The sequence below is a fragment of the Aquarana catesbeiana genome, linkage group LG12, assembly GCF_042186555.1.
Source record: "Aquarana catesbeiana isolate 2022-GZ linkage group LG12, ASM4218655v1, whole genome shotgun sequence".
In the NCBI taxonomy this organism is placed as follows: Eukaryota; Metazoa; Chordata; class Amphibia; order Anura; family Ranidae; genus Aquarana; species Aquarana catesbeiana.
The window spans coordinates 188220293-188234588 of record NC_133335.1 but is presented as its reverse complement, the minus strand read 5'-3'; the positions used below and the strand labels follow the sequence as shown (position 1 = coordinate 188234588).

At 43.3% G+C, this 14296-nt stretch overlaps 1 protein-coding gene across 4 annotated transcripts in view; it reads left to right on the top strand.

Annotated features, from left to right (window-relative positions):
* CHD6 (chromodomain helicase DNA binding protein 6) overlaps nt 1-14296 on the top strand; it is a 218600-nt gene that overhangs the window by 192084 nt on the left and 12220 nt on the right. For all 4 annotated transcript variants that reach the window (XM_073606328.1, XM_073606324.1, XM_073606325.1 and 1 more), the window contains 2 exons: nt 5596-5772; nt 10027-10146. In XM_073606328.1, the coding sequence (XP_073462429.1) occupies nt 5596-5772; nt 10027-10146 (297 nt within the window). The remainder of the gene's footprint in view (nt 1-5595; nt 5773-10026; nt 10147-14296) is intronic.

Genomic DNA, 14296 nt, shown 5'->3' with positions numbered 1-14296 from the left:
AAAACTGGGACAGATTCTTTTTACAAGGATGCAGGTCTACATCGAATGAATAACTATCTTTAAAAGGATGTAATATTTCTGTTTCAAAATATTTATTGAATTTTCAGAATAAACATAGCAAGCTCACAATTTGCCCACACAGGGGCAGAGCTAAACAGTCACATTGCCCATTTGTTCTTGTTCTTCAATGTATAATATTAACCACTTCAATACTGGGCATTTTCACCCCCATCCTGCCCAGGCCAATTTTCAGTTTTCAACGCTGTCGCATTTTGAATGACAATTGCGCAGTCATGCAACACTGTACCCAAATTAAATTTTTATAACATTTTCCCCCACAAATCGAGCTTTCTTTTGGTGGTATTTGATCATCTCTGCGGTTTTTATTTTTTGCGCTATAAACAAAAGAGCGACAAGTTTGAAAAAAAACACAATATTTTTTACTTTTTGCTATAATAAATATCCCTAATTTTTTCCTCAGTTTAGGCCGATATGTATTCTTCTACATATTTTTGGTAAAAAAAAATCGCAATAAGTGTAAATTGGTTTGCGCAAAAGTTAGCGTCTACAAAATAGTTTTTTTTTTTGTTTTTTTTTTTTTTTTTTTTTTTTATACTTGTAATGGCGGCAATCTGTGATTTTTATCGTGACAGTGACATTGCGGCGGACATATCGGACACTTTTGACACTATTTTGGGACCATTCACATTTATACAGCGATCAGTGCTATAAAAATGCACTGATTACTGTATAAATGTCACTGGCAGGGAAGGGATTAACACTAGGGGGCGATCAAGGGGTTAACTGTGTTACCTAGGGAGTGATTCTAACTGTAGGGGGAGGGGACTCACAAGGGGAGGAGACTGATCGGTGTTCCTCTGTACTGGGAACACACGATCGGTCTCCTCTCCCCTGACAGGACGTGGATCTGTGTGTTTACACACACAGATCCATGTCCCTGCTCTCTTACCGGCAATCGCGGGTGCCCAGCGTACATCACGGCCCCTAGACGGCCAGTAAGCCGAGGACATCATATGACGCCCGCCCAGGATGGGAGATCCCTCCTGCGGATGTCATTTGACTATGGACGGGGAAGGAAGTGGTTAAATCAGCAAAGGACTAGCCAAACCCAAAGAGGGCCAGTAGGAAAGTCAGAGCAAACATTGCCATTTTTGCCAAGCTGTCCCCTAAGCGGTAACAATCCCCAATGACAAGTCTCATCTGGTTAAAGAACAAAGAGTAAGAAAGGAAGAGAGAGGAAAACAAGAGAGGTATCACAGACTCGGGACCGGCACAGACAACACCTATAAATGACCATAACTGGTCGGAGGTAAGGATGGGAAGCAGTAGCTTATCCAGGGTTCCCAGACTTTGAGAAACATTGGGTGTGAATCCTTAAGAATACTGAACATCTGTTCATTGACCATCATAGCGGTCTAAAGGATGTAATAGTTCAATTGAAATTTTAATGGTGTTGGATCAGTTTTATTTAAATTACGTTTTATCTGTTTTGGTTTTTTTTCCCGCCCATTATGTATGCAATCATTGTAACAATTTTAAAGGACCTCTCTCATGTACACCCAGGATGCGTGTGCATATAAAAATAATTGGACCTCACCACAACACATCATTGGTATTGAAGCACAAGCCAAAGAGGAATAATTCTAGGGCCATCATTTACAGTCAATGCTAAATTAATAAAATGGATGCCTAGAGGATTCTAGTAAGTGTAGCAAGTTGGTGTCATAAAAAAACTGTAAGAAATGCACTCACATTTAATAAGATTAAAGCAGGCATATCTGTAAACCCAAGAGAGGTCATCTCAGGGACCCAGGCTGAACTGCAGCAATCCAGGGAGGTGTAGAGGGAAGCTGCCTGCAGCTTATAAACCTAAAACACCAGAGCCAGTTGGACAGTGTGGAAATATTCCAGGATGATGTCAGATGCCGGGGATGTGGCTATGCATTTCAAGGTGGTAACACCTATTTCTCAAGCCTCATGGCTTGACTCCTGAAGGTAGCGGTATAACCCTATTCTAATGGATATCAAGATCCCCTTGATACTTAGATGACCTTCTTCTGAGAGAACAGTCAGTGATGGGCCCTGTTGGACAATGTATCTCTACCTGTCTAGATGTTCCAGAGGTTTGGGTGGACCCTGAACCTTCAGAAATCATTGCTGTTACTGACTCATTGCTTGGAGTTTTGTGGACAAATCAGTCCTGTCTTTGGACAGGCTGATTCCATTTTTACCAAGGGTGAGGATGTCCCTGGCTTGATGGCTCTGGAATCCAGCTCTGCAGTTTGCAAAGTGCTTTCTTCCAGTCTTTTGGAAGATTTTCATGACAGACACTAGTCTGTTGGGCTGTGGAGAAGTCCTGGGCCGCATTGGACCAACCTATTGGAGGGTCGTCCACCATCAACATTTGGCTCTCATTACCATCAAACAGCAAATGTCTGCATTTTTCCATTATGTTATGAAGACCATTGGTTTCTCCCCCTATAATTAAGACCTTTGTAGTGAGTCTCCCATGTAGCTCCTCCTGTCTGTTCCCCTGTGGCTCTCTTGTGGGATCTCAACCTGTTTCTCTCTGTGCTTCAGGAGCTGCTGCTTGAACCCATTAGAGACATTCCTTTCTATATTCTTGCCTACAGGGCTGTGTTCCTTGTACAGTATCTCACAAATGTGAGTACACCCCTCACATTTTTGTAAATATTTTATTATATCTTTTCATGTGACAGCACTGAAGAAATTACACTTTGCTACAATGTAAAGTAGTGAGTGTACAGCTTGTATAACAGTGTAAATTAGCTTTCCCCTCAAAATAACTCAACACACAGCCATTTATGTCTAAACCGCTGGCAACAAAAGTGAGTACACCCCTAAGTGAAAATGTCCAAATAGGGCCCAGTTAGCCATTTTCCCTCTCCGGTGTCACGTGACTCGGTGTTACAAAGTCTCAGGTGTGAATGGGGAGCAGTGTGTTAAATTTGCTGTTATTGCTCTCACTCTCTCATATTGGTCACTGGAGGTTCATCATGGCACTTCATGGCAAATACATTTCTGAGGATCTGAAAAAAAGAATTGTTGCTTTACATAAAGATGGCCTAGGCTATAAGAAGATTGCCAAGACCCTGAAACTGAGCTGCAGCACTGTGGCCAAGACCATACACCGGTTTAACAGGATAGGTTCCACTCAGAACAGGCCTCGCCATGGTCGACCAGAGAAGTTGAGTGCACGTGCTCAGCGTTATATACAGAGGTTGTCTTTGGAAAATAAACGTATGAGTGCTACCAGCATTGCTGCAGAGGTTGAAGGGGTGGGGTGGGGTCAGCCTGTCAGTGCTCAGACCATATGCCGCATGCTGCATCAAATTGGTCTGCATGGCTGTCATCCTAGAAGGAAGTCTCTTCTAAAGATGATGCGCAAGAAAGCCCGCAAACAGTTTGCTGAAGACAAGCAGACTAAGGACAATGGATTACTGGAACCATGTCCTGTGGTCTGATGAGACCAAGATAAACTTATTTGGTTCAGATGGTGTCAAGCGTGTATGGCGGCAACCAGGTGAAGAGTAGAAAGACAAGTGTGTCTTGCCTACAGTCAAGCATGGTGGTAGGAGTGTCATGGTCTGGGGCTGCATGAGTGCTGCCAGCACTGGGGAGCTACAGTTCATTGAGGGAACCCTGAATGCCAACATGTACTGTGACATACTGAAGCCGAGCATGATCCCCTCCCTTCGGAGACTGGGCCGCAGGGCAGTATTCCAACATGATAGCGACCCCAAACACACCTCCAAGATGACCACTGTCTTGCTAAAGAAGCTGAGAGTAAAGGTGATGGACTGGCCAAGCATGTCTCCATACCTAAATCCTAATGAGCATCTACGGGTCATCCTCAAATGGAAGGTGGAGGAGCGCAAGGTCTCGAACATCCACCAGCTCTGTGATGTCGTCATGGAGGAGTGGAAGAGGACTCCAGTGGCAACCTGTGAAGCTCTGGTGAACTCAATGCCCAAGAGGGTTAAGGCAGTGCTGGAAAATAATGGTGGCCACACAAAATATTGACACTTTGGGCCCAATTTGGACATTTTTACTTAGGGGTGTACTCACCTTTGTTGCCAGCGGTTTAGACATTAATGGCTGTGTGTTGAGTTATTTTGAGGGGACAGCAAATTTACACTGTTATACAAGCTGTACACTCACTACTTTACATTGTAGCAAAGTGTCATTTCTTCAGTGTTGTCACATGAAAAGAGATAATAAAATATTTACAAAAATGTGAGGGGTGTACTCTCTTTTGTGAGATACTGTAGCTATCACCTCTGCAAGGTGAGTTTCTGAACTGGCAGCCTTATCTTGCAGACCCTTTTTTGGCATTGCATAGGGACAAGGTAGTGCTGAGGTCTGGGGCTTCCTTCTTACCCAAGGTAGTCTCAGCCTTTCACCTTAACCAGGACATTTTTCTTCTGTACCTTTTGCCGGGCTGTGGTTCATTAAAAGGAAATTCTTCTCCATTGTTTGGATATGGTTCAGGCTATGCTGGTTTACCTCTGACAGGGCTTCTTTCAGGAAGACTGATTTCTCTTTTTGCCATTCTGGAATGACTTCAAAAGGACCTCCTCCCCCACTTCTAGATTTGTGAGTGCCTAAGGCAATCAGGTTTCCAGATTTGTACGGCTGCCACCTGCTTTCAGGCCACATATTCTCGAAGCTCCATCTGGATTCTTGACATTTCTGCATTATCGAATGCCAGCTCCTTCCGCAAGGTCCTTCAGCTCCAGGAGGACATCAGGTTTCCTGTTTATGTTGGGAATGTTAGTGATTGTTTGCTGTGTTTCCCTGCCCCTCAGTAGGCTTGCTTTTGGACATCCCTAAGGCAAAAGACTCCTATATTCCCCAATAAACAAGAAGGGATATAGTATTTTTGTAGTATCCCCTTTTCTTGGAATCTATTAAGAGATACAGGTCCCCGCCTCTGTTTGTGATCATGCTCTCACTGCTTATTTTTTACAAAACTGAGGCATACTGGCAGCAAGTGAGGTTATCTCTAGGTAGACCTACAGTTTGTATGCCAGTGTGCAACCCTCCTGTAGGTGGCAGTTTAACCTGAAGGTTTAGGACTTTTGTGCAACTCCAAGAAAAGTTTTTATGGTGAGTACAAACATGCTGTTATGGGGGTTGTAAGTACATTTTCAAGCCAAAATTGCACACTTTTTAGCATGTGTTAAAAACAAACATTTGTCCAGCATTGAAGGGGGTTATACAAGCTTTTTTTCAGCAACAGGGCTAATGAAAGCCTTTAAATGTAAAAAAAATAGCAGAGGGTTCCAGTGCTGGTAAAAAAAAATTACAAAATTATTTGGCAATATTTCATGTTTGTCTCAGGAATATTCGGATAAGTAAGAAAAACAAAATTGAGGAGAAATACTTAAAAAACCTATACACGTTCCTTTAACATGTTGTTGAAGTTACTTTTATACATAAATCTGGCAGTTTGGTTACCTGAACCAGTTACATTAGAGCATTGTAGTGTTCTATATGCTGTATCAATTCTAATGTTTCTGTTCTTCTTAAACCTGGTTTGCTACCCCACAGGGGATGAGGGAAGATTCCAGCCAGCTCAGCTCTACGCACACAGAAGGCCCATCTCCCATACAGTCTGTTACTACAGCTTCTAAAATGCACTCTGAGAAAGTGATGCCCAACAAGAGCCTCCTGGAATGGCTGCGCCAGCAGTCAGACTGCACAATAGACATACCAACCTATGGAGGTGTAAGTGCATGCTTTCCGTTGTGTTGCTTCTTGAATCATCTGACATTTGAGTAGAACTTTAAGGGCCCTTTTCACACTGAAGGCCGGGATTGGTGAAAACAGGTGGTTAATTCACACTTACACCCCATCTGATTGTCCACATACAAGCAGACATGGCAAACTAATGGGATTTTACACATGCCATGGCAAATTTAACTCAGCATGTTGAGTTTGGCAGCACTCCCCGTCAAATTTGTCCATTGAAGTCAATGGTGACAAAACTACCTCCTGCTCTGCCACCCTGTAAAAAGTGAGTCCACCATTGAGCGCGTCTCAGAGGGCGGTAAAAACTTTGTGATAGAGGCCTTACGGTGCATCCCAGCATGCATTACCAGTGACTAATGGTTTGTAAATGGTGACATGAGGTTGCAAGTAAAAGAGCATGCCAAAGGATTTTGAAAACAAGGGAGGGGTGGAGCAAAATATAAAAATGAGATTTCATATGAACGGAGCATATATGTAACCAAAACATTTTTTTAATCGTACATCACAGGACACAAAAATTGGCCTATCTCAAAACAACTGTTTCCAAGCAAGAGTTTGGACTTGCCAGAGCCCACAGCTTTTTTGTGGTAATTAATGAGCTGAGGACTGTAAATAGCTGGACAGCCCCTTAAAGTAAGAATAAACCTCCAATCTCTGCAGACATGGAGTAGGGGGGTCAATAATATGCCTTACAAAAACAAACGTGAATGAATGATAATGTAAAAATAAAATTTTTTTAGTACAGTTAAAAGTGTAAGAACATTCAAAACATTTCATATCTTTCAGAATGTTTTATGTTTTCATACAGTAGCATCTATACGGGAGAACTTGGTGGAGCAACGTGTTTCGCACATAAGATTGCTTCATCAGAAACCATATGTTCCCGGGCAGCCAAAAGCTCTATTTGTACTTTGTAGGTATTTTACTCATAGAAAGTGCTATTTTTTTGGTACATGACCCCTACGCGCCTACACTCCATATATCCATCGGCCTCGGATCTATCTATATCTATTGGCAATGCCAATCTTTGCAGTCATCTATCTTTTGGGACCACCCCCTCCCCCCCCAAGCTTCCTGGCTTGGCTAAGAAACTGGCCAGTCATATATTAACAGCGGACAGATGTTTGATAGCTCTCCAATGGAAGAGACTAAAACTGCTGATGCCAACTGAGCTCTATGCTAGGATCAAAGATGTGGAGATCATGGAATCCCTAACAGCAAGCCTGGCTGATGAAGTAGATAGTCACCGAGAAGACCCTCCATGAGGCTCTAAAGACCCTTTCCTGTTTGGGATTTTGACTCTTTAAGCCCATGAGTGACGAGCTCGGCCTTTCCACACTCTCTATCTTTCTTTCTTTTGTTTCCTCTTTCTTCTCTCTCACCGATTTTTTTTTTTTTTTTTTTTTTTTTTTTTTTTTTTTTTTATTTCTTCCATATGAAACGAGTAGGCATCTGCTTAACCTTCTTGGGTTAGAAGTTTCTGGAAATGCCCCTCCAGGTGCCTACCACAATGTTTTTACGCAACTAGTTTGTTTGATCCTCCTGTAGTATATGCAATATATGGTAGCTGAACTTGGCTGCAGATGTGTAAGCTTCATTTGGTACTTCAGTGAATTAATGTGCGCACTCTGTCGGATTGCTATTGGAATCTTGCATGATTTCCAGTGTTGTTTAACATTTTTTTATATTGGAGAAATCTAAAACTTGACAAAATAAGAATTGTCAGTTATAAAAATTAAAAAAAAAAAGATTTCTTCATCAGGATTTCCACTTGCCATAATGTCAGATATGAAGTACAGTTGGGACGGAAAGTATTCAGACCCTCTTAAATTTTTCACTCTTTGTTATATTGCAGCCATTTGCTAAAATCATTTAAGTTCATTTTTTTTCCTCATTAATGTACACACAGCACCCCATATTGACAGAAAAACACAGAATTGTTTACATTTTTGCAGATTTATTAAAAAAGAAAAACTGAAATATCACATGGTCCTAAGTATTCAGACCCTTTGCTTAGTACTTAGTAGAAGTACCCTTTTGATCTAATACATCCATGAGTCTTTTTGTGAAAGATGCAACAAGTTTTTCACACCTGGATTTGGGGATCCTCTTCCATTCCTCCTTCCAGATCCTTTCCAGTTCTGTCAGGTTGGATGGTAAACGTTGGTGGACAGCCATTTTTAGATCTCTCCAGAGATGCTCAATTGGGTTTAAGTCAGGGCTCTGGCTGGGCCATGCAAGAACAGTCACGAAGTTGTGAAGACACTCCTTCATTATTTTAGCTGTGTGCTTAGGGTCATTGTCTTGTTGGAAGGTAAACCTTCGGCCCAGTCTGAGGTCCTGAGCACTCTGGAGAAGGTTTTCATCCAGGATATCCCTGTACTTTTCTGCATTCATCCTCGATTGCAACCAGTCGTCCTGTCCCTGCAGCTGAAAAACACCCCCACAGCATGATGCTGCCACCACCATGCTTCACTGTTGGGACTGTATTGGACAGGTGATGAGCAGTGCCTGGTTTTCTCCACACATACCGCTTAGAATTAAGGCCAAAAAGTTCAATCTTGGTCAAGAATCTTATTTCTTACCATCTTGGAGTCCTTCAGTTGTTTTTTAGCAAACTCCATGCAGGTTTTAATGTGTCTTGCACTGAGGAGAGGCTTCCGTCGGGCCACTCTGCTATAAAGTCCCGACTGGTGGAGGGCTGCAGTGATTGACTTTCTACAACTTTCTTCCATCTCCCGACTGCATCTCTGGAGCTCAGCCACAGTGATCTTTGGGTTCTTCTTTACCTATCTCACCAAGGCTCTTCTCCCCCGATAGCTCAGTTTGGCCAGATGGGCAGCTCTAGGAAGGGTTCTGGTCGTCCCAAACGTCTTCCATTTAAGGATTATGGAGGCCACTGTGCTCTTAGGAACCTTAAGTGCAGCAGAAATTTTTTTGTAACCTTGGCCAGATCTGTGCCTTGCCACAATTCTGTCTCTGAGCTCTTCAGGCAGTTCCTTTGACCTCATGATTCTCATTTGCTCTGACATGCACTGTGAGCTGTAAGGTCTTGTATAGACAGGTGTGTGGCTTTCCTAATCAAGTCCAAGTCCAATCAGTATAATCAAACACAGCTGCACTCAAATGAAGGTGTAGAACCATCTCAAGGATGATCAGAAGAAATGGACAGCACCTGAGTTAAATACATGACTGTCACAGGGTCTGAATAATACTTAGGACCATTTAACATTTCAGTTTTTCTTTTTTAATAAATCTGCAAAAATGTCAACAATTCTGTGTTTTTCTGTCAATATGGGGTGCTGTGTGTACATTAATGAGGAAAAAAATTAACTTAAATGATTTTAGCAAATGGCTGCAATATAACAAAGAGTGAAAATTTTAAGGGGGTCTGAATACTTTCCATCGCTACTGTACAGTATCTAGAAGAAAAGATTTTTTTATACAACAGATGACAGATCCATCGTATGTCATATCTTGGGTATATTTCTATACACCCAAAAAACATTTACACGTATCAAAAATTAGTAACTCTAAAAATGTAATATCACAGAAGGGACTGTATGGAAAGGAACGGGGGAAAAAAAACAAACTATATAGGGCAGTTTAATTTATTTTCTTTTGGGGGGGGGGGGGGTTCCCACTCCTCTGCATACAGTCCCTTCTGTGATATATTACATTTTAGAGTTATTTATTTTGATATATGTAAATGTTTTTGGGTATATAAATATATGTGATGGATCTGTCATCTGTTATATAAAAATAATTTTCTCCTAGATATTGTACTGTACATCATATCTTTCTGACATAATGGCAAGTGGATCCTGATGAAGCAATCTTATGTGAAAAACGCGTTGCTCCCCCAAGTTTTTCCTATATGGATGTACTATGCTACTGTATGGAGACATAAAAAACATCAAGAAAGATATAAAATGTTTTTAATGTTCTTACATTTTTAATTGTACTAATAAAATTGTAGTTTTACATTATCATTAATTCATGTTTGTTTTTATAAGGCATATTATTGATCCCCTTCTCCATTTCTGTGATGGAGATTGGAGGGGTATTCTTACTTTATTAAGCGTTTTTCATATGGGGGACATGCCGCTTTGACTATTGTAAAGGTTTTCCACTCATCTCTTTATTTAAATAGCTGGACACTCTCCCCAATAAGCAGAAAGACCGTAACCCTTTCATTTATGCCAATTCATTTTCTGCAACATTTTTCAGAGTTTATCAGACAAACCTAAGCCAAGGCGTCAGCGGTACAAGGAACCGGTGAAACTGGATTTCAGCATGCTAGCTGGTGAAGAGAGGACCTCAGCTGTAAATAAAGATGCAGGACGACGGGTAGGGTTTCTATTGAATATATTTATATGAATATGCACTACATTTTTATTTTTAAAGCAAACCTGTCATAACAAAAAGTTAGGCTGCCATTTGTGAACTTTGTAAAAATGATAGCTGCTTAGTTCCAAATGTCAGTTGCCTGGTTGTAATGCTGACCTTTTGGCTTCACATTTACTGACCTGAAGTAAAAGTGTTATCAGCCAGTCCAAGCAGGCAACTAGCAATTTTTCATTGGAGGTCAACTGTGCATAACCCTTTCATGACTAAACCTATTTTTGAAATTTGGTGTTTACAAGTTAAAATCCATATTTTTTGCTAGAAAATTACTTAGAACCCCCAAACATTATATATATTTTTTTAGCAGAGAATCTAGAGAATAAAATGGAGATTGTTGCAATATTTTATATCACACGGTATTTGTGCAGCGGACTTTTAAACGCAAATTTTTGGAAAAGGGACACTTCCATGAATTTTAAAAAATCCAAACAGTAAAGTTACCCCAATTTTTTTGTATAATGTGAAAGATGATGTTACGCTGAGTAAATAGATACCAAACATGTCACGCTTTATAATTGCACGCACTTTTGGAATGGCGACAAACTATGGTAGCTATGAATTTCCATAGGCGACGCTTTAAATTTTTTTTACGGTTACCAGGTTAGAGTTACAGAGGAGGTCTAGGGCTAGAATTATTGCTCTTGCTCTGACGATCGTGGCGATACCTCACATGTGTGATTTGAACACCATTTACATATGCGGGCGCGACTTCCGTATGCGTTTTCTTCGCTGCGCTCGCGGGGACGGGGGCGCTTTAAAATTATATTTCTTTCTCGAACATCACGGGACACAGAGCCACAGTAATTACTGATGGGTTATATAGGTATCACTGGTGATTGGACACTGGCACACCCTATCAGGAAGTTCAACCCCCTATATAATCCCTCCCCCTTGCAGGGATACCTCAGTTTTTACGCCAGTGTCTTAGGTGATGGACGTGTAAAGATGTCCTGTGCTGAGCTCCAAAGGGAATATCCTAAGATCCTATACTTGGGCAAGCCAGGCGAACCGGATCCATTAAAAGTGTCCGAAGAAACGAGGTTTTACCCGTAATGCTTCTCTTTTTAGAGAGCTGGACCCCGCAGATCAGAAAATGGCTTTAAACTTCCTAATTTCTGGCCAGGTGCTTTACGGTCCCAGAACTGTTGGATCCCCCTACTGATGGGGGCCCCAGTCTCTGACGGTTTTTTCAAACGGAGCCCACCGTGAGAGGTGAAGATTGGGTCTGTGTAAACAGCACCCTGCTGCTGGATAAGGTAAGAGGAGATTTCACAGAATTTTTGAGTTCTAGTGGCTTTTCTCCTTTAAGGTAAATGCATGCTATGCCTATTGTGACCACCGGCGGCTGCCAAGAGCACAAACCTACACATGCTGACTCTGTCTCAGGTGTTGTAATCGCTGTTTATGTCCCAGCGTCTCAAGCAGGCTGCAAACAGGTAAGGTGGAAAGGGGGATTTCTCATGTTTGAATGTTCTCCCCCAGGCTAGAGAGGGGCCACAGGGGTCTAGAAAGTGGTTATACCACCCGGGCTCTGCGGCCTAATGGCCACCATCTCTCAAGATAGCCGTTCAGGCAGATCTTGTTACCAGCCTCCCTCCCTCCCCCCCCTTACCCAGCCTTTCTCCGGAAGCATGACAGGAGAGTCGGCAGCGCGGGAAGCGCTCGTTTTTTTCAAAACTCGAGGTGGGGGGGCGGTAGAGGAGGGGGCGGGACGTCAGCACAGAGTGCTTAGACTCCCACTCAGGCCAGCTGCAGGCTATTAAAGGCACTCTGTACAGGTGCACTTAGCCTTCTGAGAGACACAGAGCTGACGGTCGCATGTAAGGTGGGACACAGGCATTCTCCTAGGCAGCATTTACTGAAGTAACACCAGACTGAGCATTGGGTAGCAAGGCTTTTAGCCAGACTACATCGCTCAGCGGGCAGTGTTCATTTGTATACCTCACACCTTGTTGCTTTGCACTATGGATAGAAGAGGTTCAAGCACCCCAGGAACCAGAGACACTAGGGGATCTCGTTCAGGTTCTGGGGGCCCCCTGTCGGCAGCATCCTCCCCCCCTAAAGATGGGCCAGGGACGGCTAGCCAGGGAGAGCCATCGGGGTCAGGGGCTACACCTGCTTCTGGCACTTCAGCCCCTGTATATATTACACAAGAGGTTTTTTCCTCAACCATTAATGGTCTAGAGGAAAGATTAATGGCCGTGATTACGTCTTCACTCAGTGGAAGAAAACGCACTAGGCTTTCCTCTGTTCCCCAAGACCCTCAGACAGAGGACCTCTGGGATAAAGGAGATGAATCCCTTTCAGAGGATCGGGATGGGATGGATGATTCCTCTTCGGAGGATTCAGGTGGAGAGGGACCCTCTGCGACTTCCCAAGAGGAGAAAGTCTTAGTGCAGATCCTCACTGGATTGGTCCGCTCCACATTTAAGTTGCCCATACCTGAAACTGCTAAAGAATCCTCTTCTGCTTTGGGGTCACTGAAACCTTTCCAAGCAGCACATGCTTTTCCTGTTCATACTTTACTTGAAAAGCTTATTTATTCTGAGTGGGATCACCCAGACAAACGTTTTTTTCCGCCGAGAAAGTTTTCAACACTTTATCCGATGGAAGAAAATTTTATTAAAATGTGGGGAATACCGGCTATTGATGCCGCCATTTCCTCCGTAAATAATAGCCTGACTTGTCCTGTAGACAATGCTCAGATGCTCAGGGATCCTGTAGATAAAAGGATGGAATCCCTATTGAAGGATGTTTTCTCCTTAGCAGGATCAGTGGCCCAACCTGCAGTAGCAGCGATTGGAGTCTGTCAATACTTAAGAGACCATGTTAAGCAGGTCATCAAAGTATTACCTGAACAGCAGGCCCAGGGGTTTGCTAACCTTCCAGCGGCCTTATGCTTTGTGGTTGACGCCATTAGAGATTCAGCCGAAGCACCATGTAAGAAGCTACTGGCTGGGTTTCCATTTCGTGGTGCAAGGTTGTTTGGAGAGGACTTGGATAACTATATCAAGAGAATCTCTTGTGGGAAAAGCACTCTCTTACCTGTCAAGAAGAAGAGTAAGCGTCCCTCTTTCAAACGGACTCTTTCCCCAGCGCCGGGGGCTTCAGCCTCCAGGCAGTCTCGACGGCCGCCTCCATCGGGGTCCAGAGACAAGAATCAACCCCAGGGACAAAAGAAGTCCTGGGGAAAGAAGCCTACTAGGCAAAACACTAAGACCTCTGCATGAGGGGGCGCCCCCGCTCACTCGAGTGGGGGGAAGACTTGCGACAGTTCTCAGAGCTCTGGCAGGAGGACTTCCAGGACAGATGGGTAATCTCCACGGTAACCTTAGGGTACAAGCTGGAGTTTCAGGAATTCCCCACTCCTCGGTTCCTCAGATCAAATGTTCCCAGAGACCCAGAGAAGAAGCAGTCGCTCCTTCTAGCGTTAGAGCGACTTTTGTCGCAGGAGGTCATTATGATAGTTCCCGCAAAGGACCAGGGATTGGGCTTCTGTTCCAACCTTTTTACGGTCCAAAAGCCAAATGGGGATGTCAGGCCCATTCTGGACTTAAGGGATCTGAACCGATTCCTAAGGATTCAATCCTTCCGCATGGAATCAATTCGAACAGTAGTTCCCACCCTGCAGGGAGGAGAATTTCTGGCATCAATAGACATCAGAGATGCATATCTACATGTGCCCATTTTTCCTGCTCATCAGAAGTTTCTGCGCTTCGAGGTAGGAGGGCGCCATTTCCAGTTTGTGGCTCTGCCTTTCCCGATAGCCACTGCACCTCGAGTGTTCACAAAGATCTTGGCTCCTCCTCTGGCCAGATTAAGGGCTCAGGGTATAGCTGTCATAGCATACCTAGACGACCTGCTCTTGATAGACCGGTCGGTAGCCTCTTTGAAGGGAAACTTGAGGACCACGGTCAGGTATCTAGAACACCTGGGTTGGATCCTCAGCTTAGAAAAGTCTTTCCTAAAACCAGTAAGAAGACTGGAGTATTTAGGTCTGATTATAGATACAAGCCAGGAGAAGATATTTCTACCCCAGGCAAAGATCACTGCTTTGAGAGAGCTGATTCTGACAGTAAGGACCAAGAAGGGT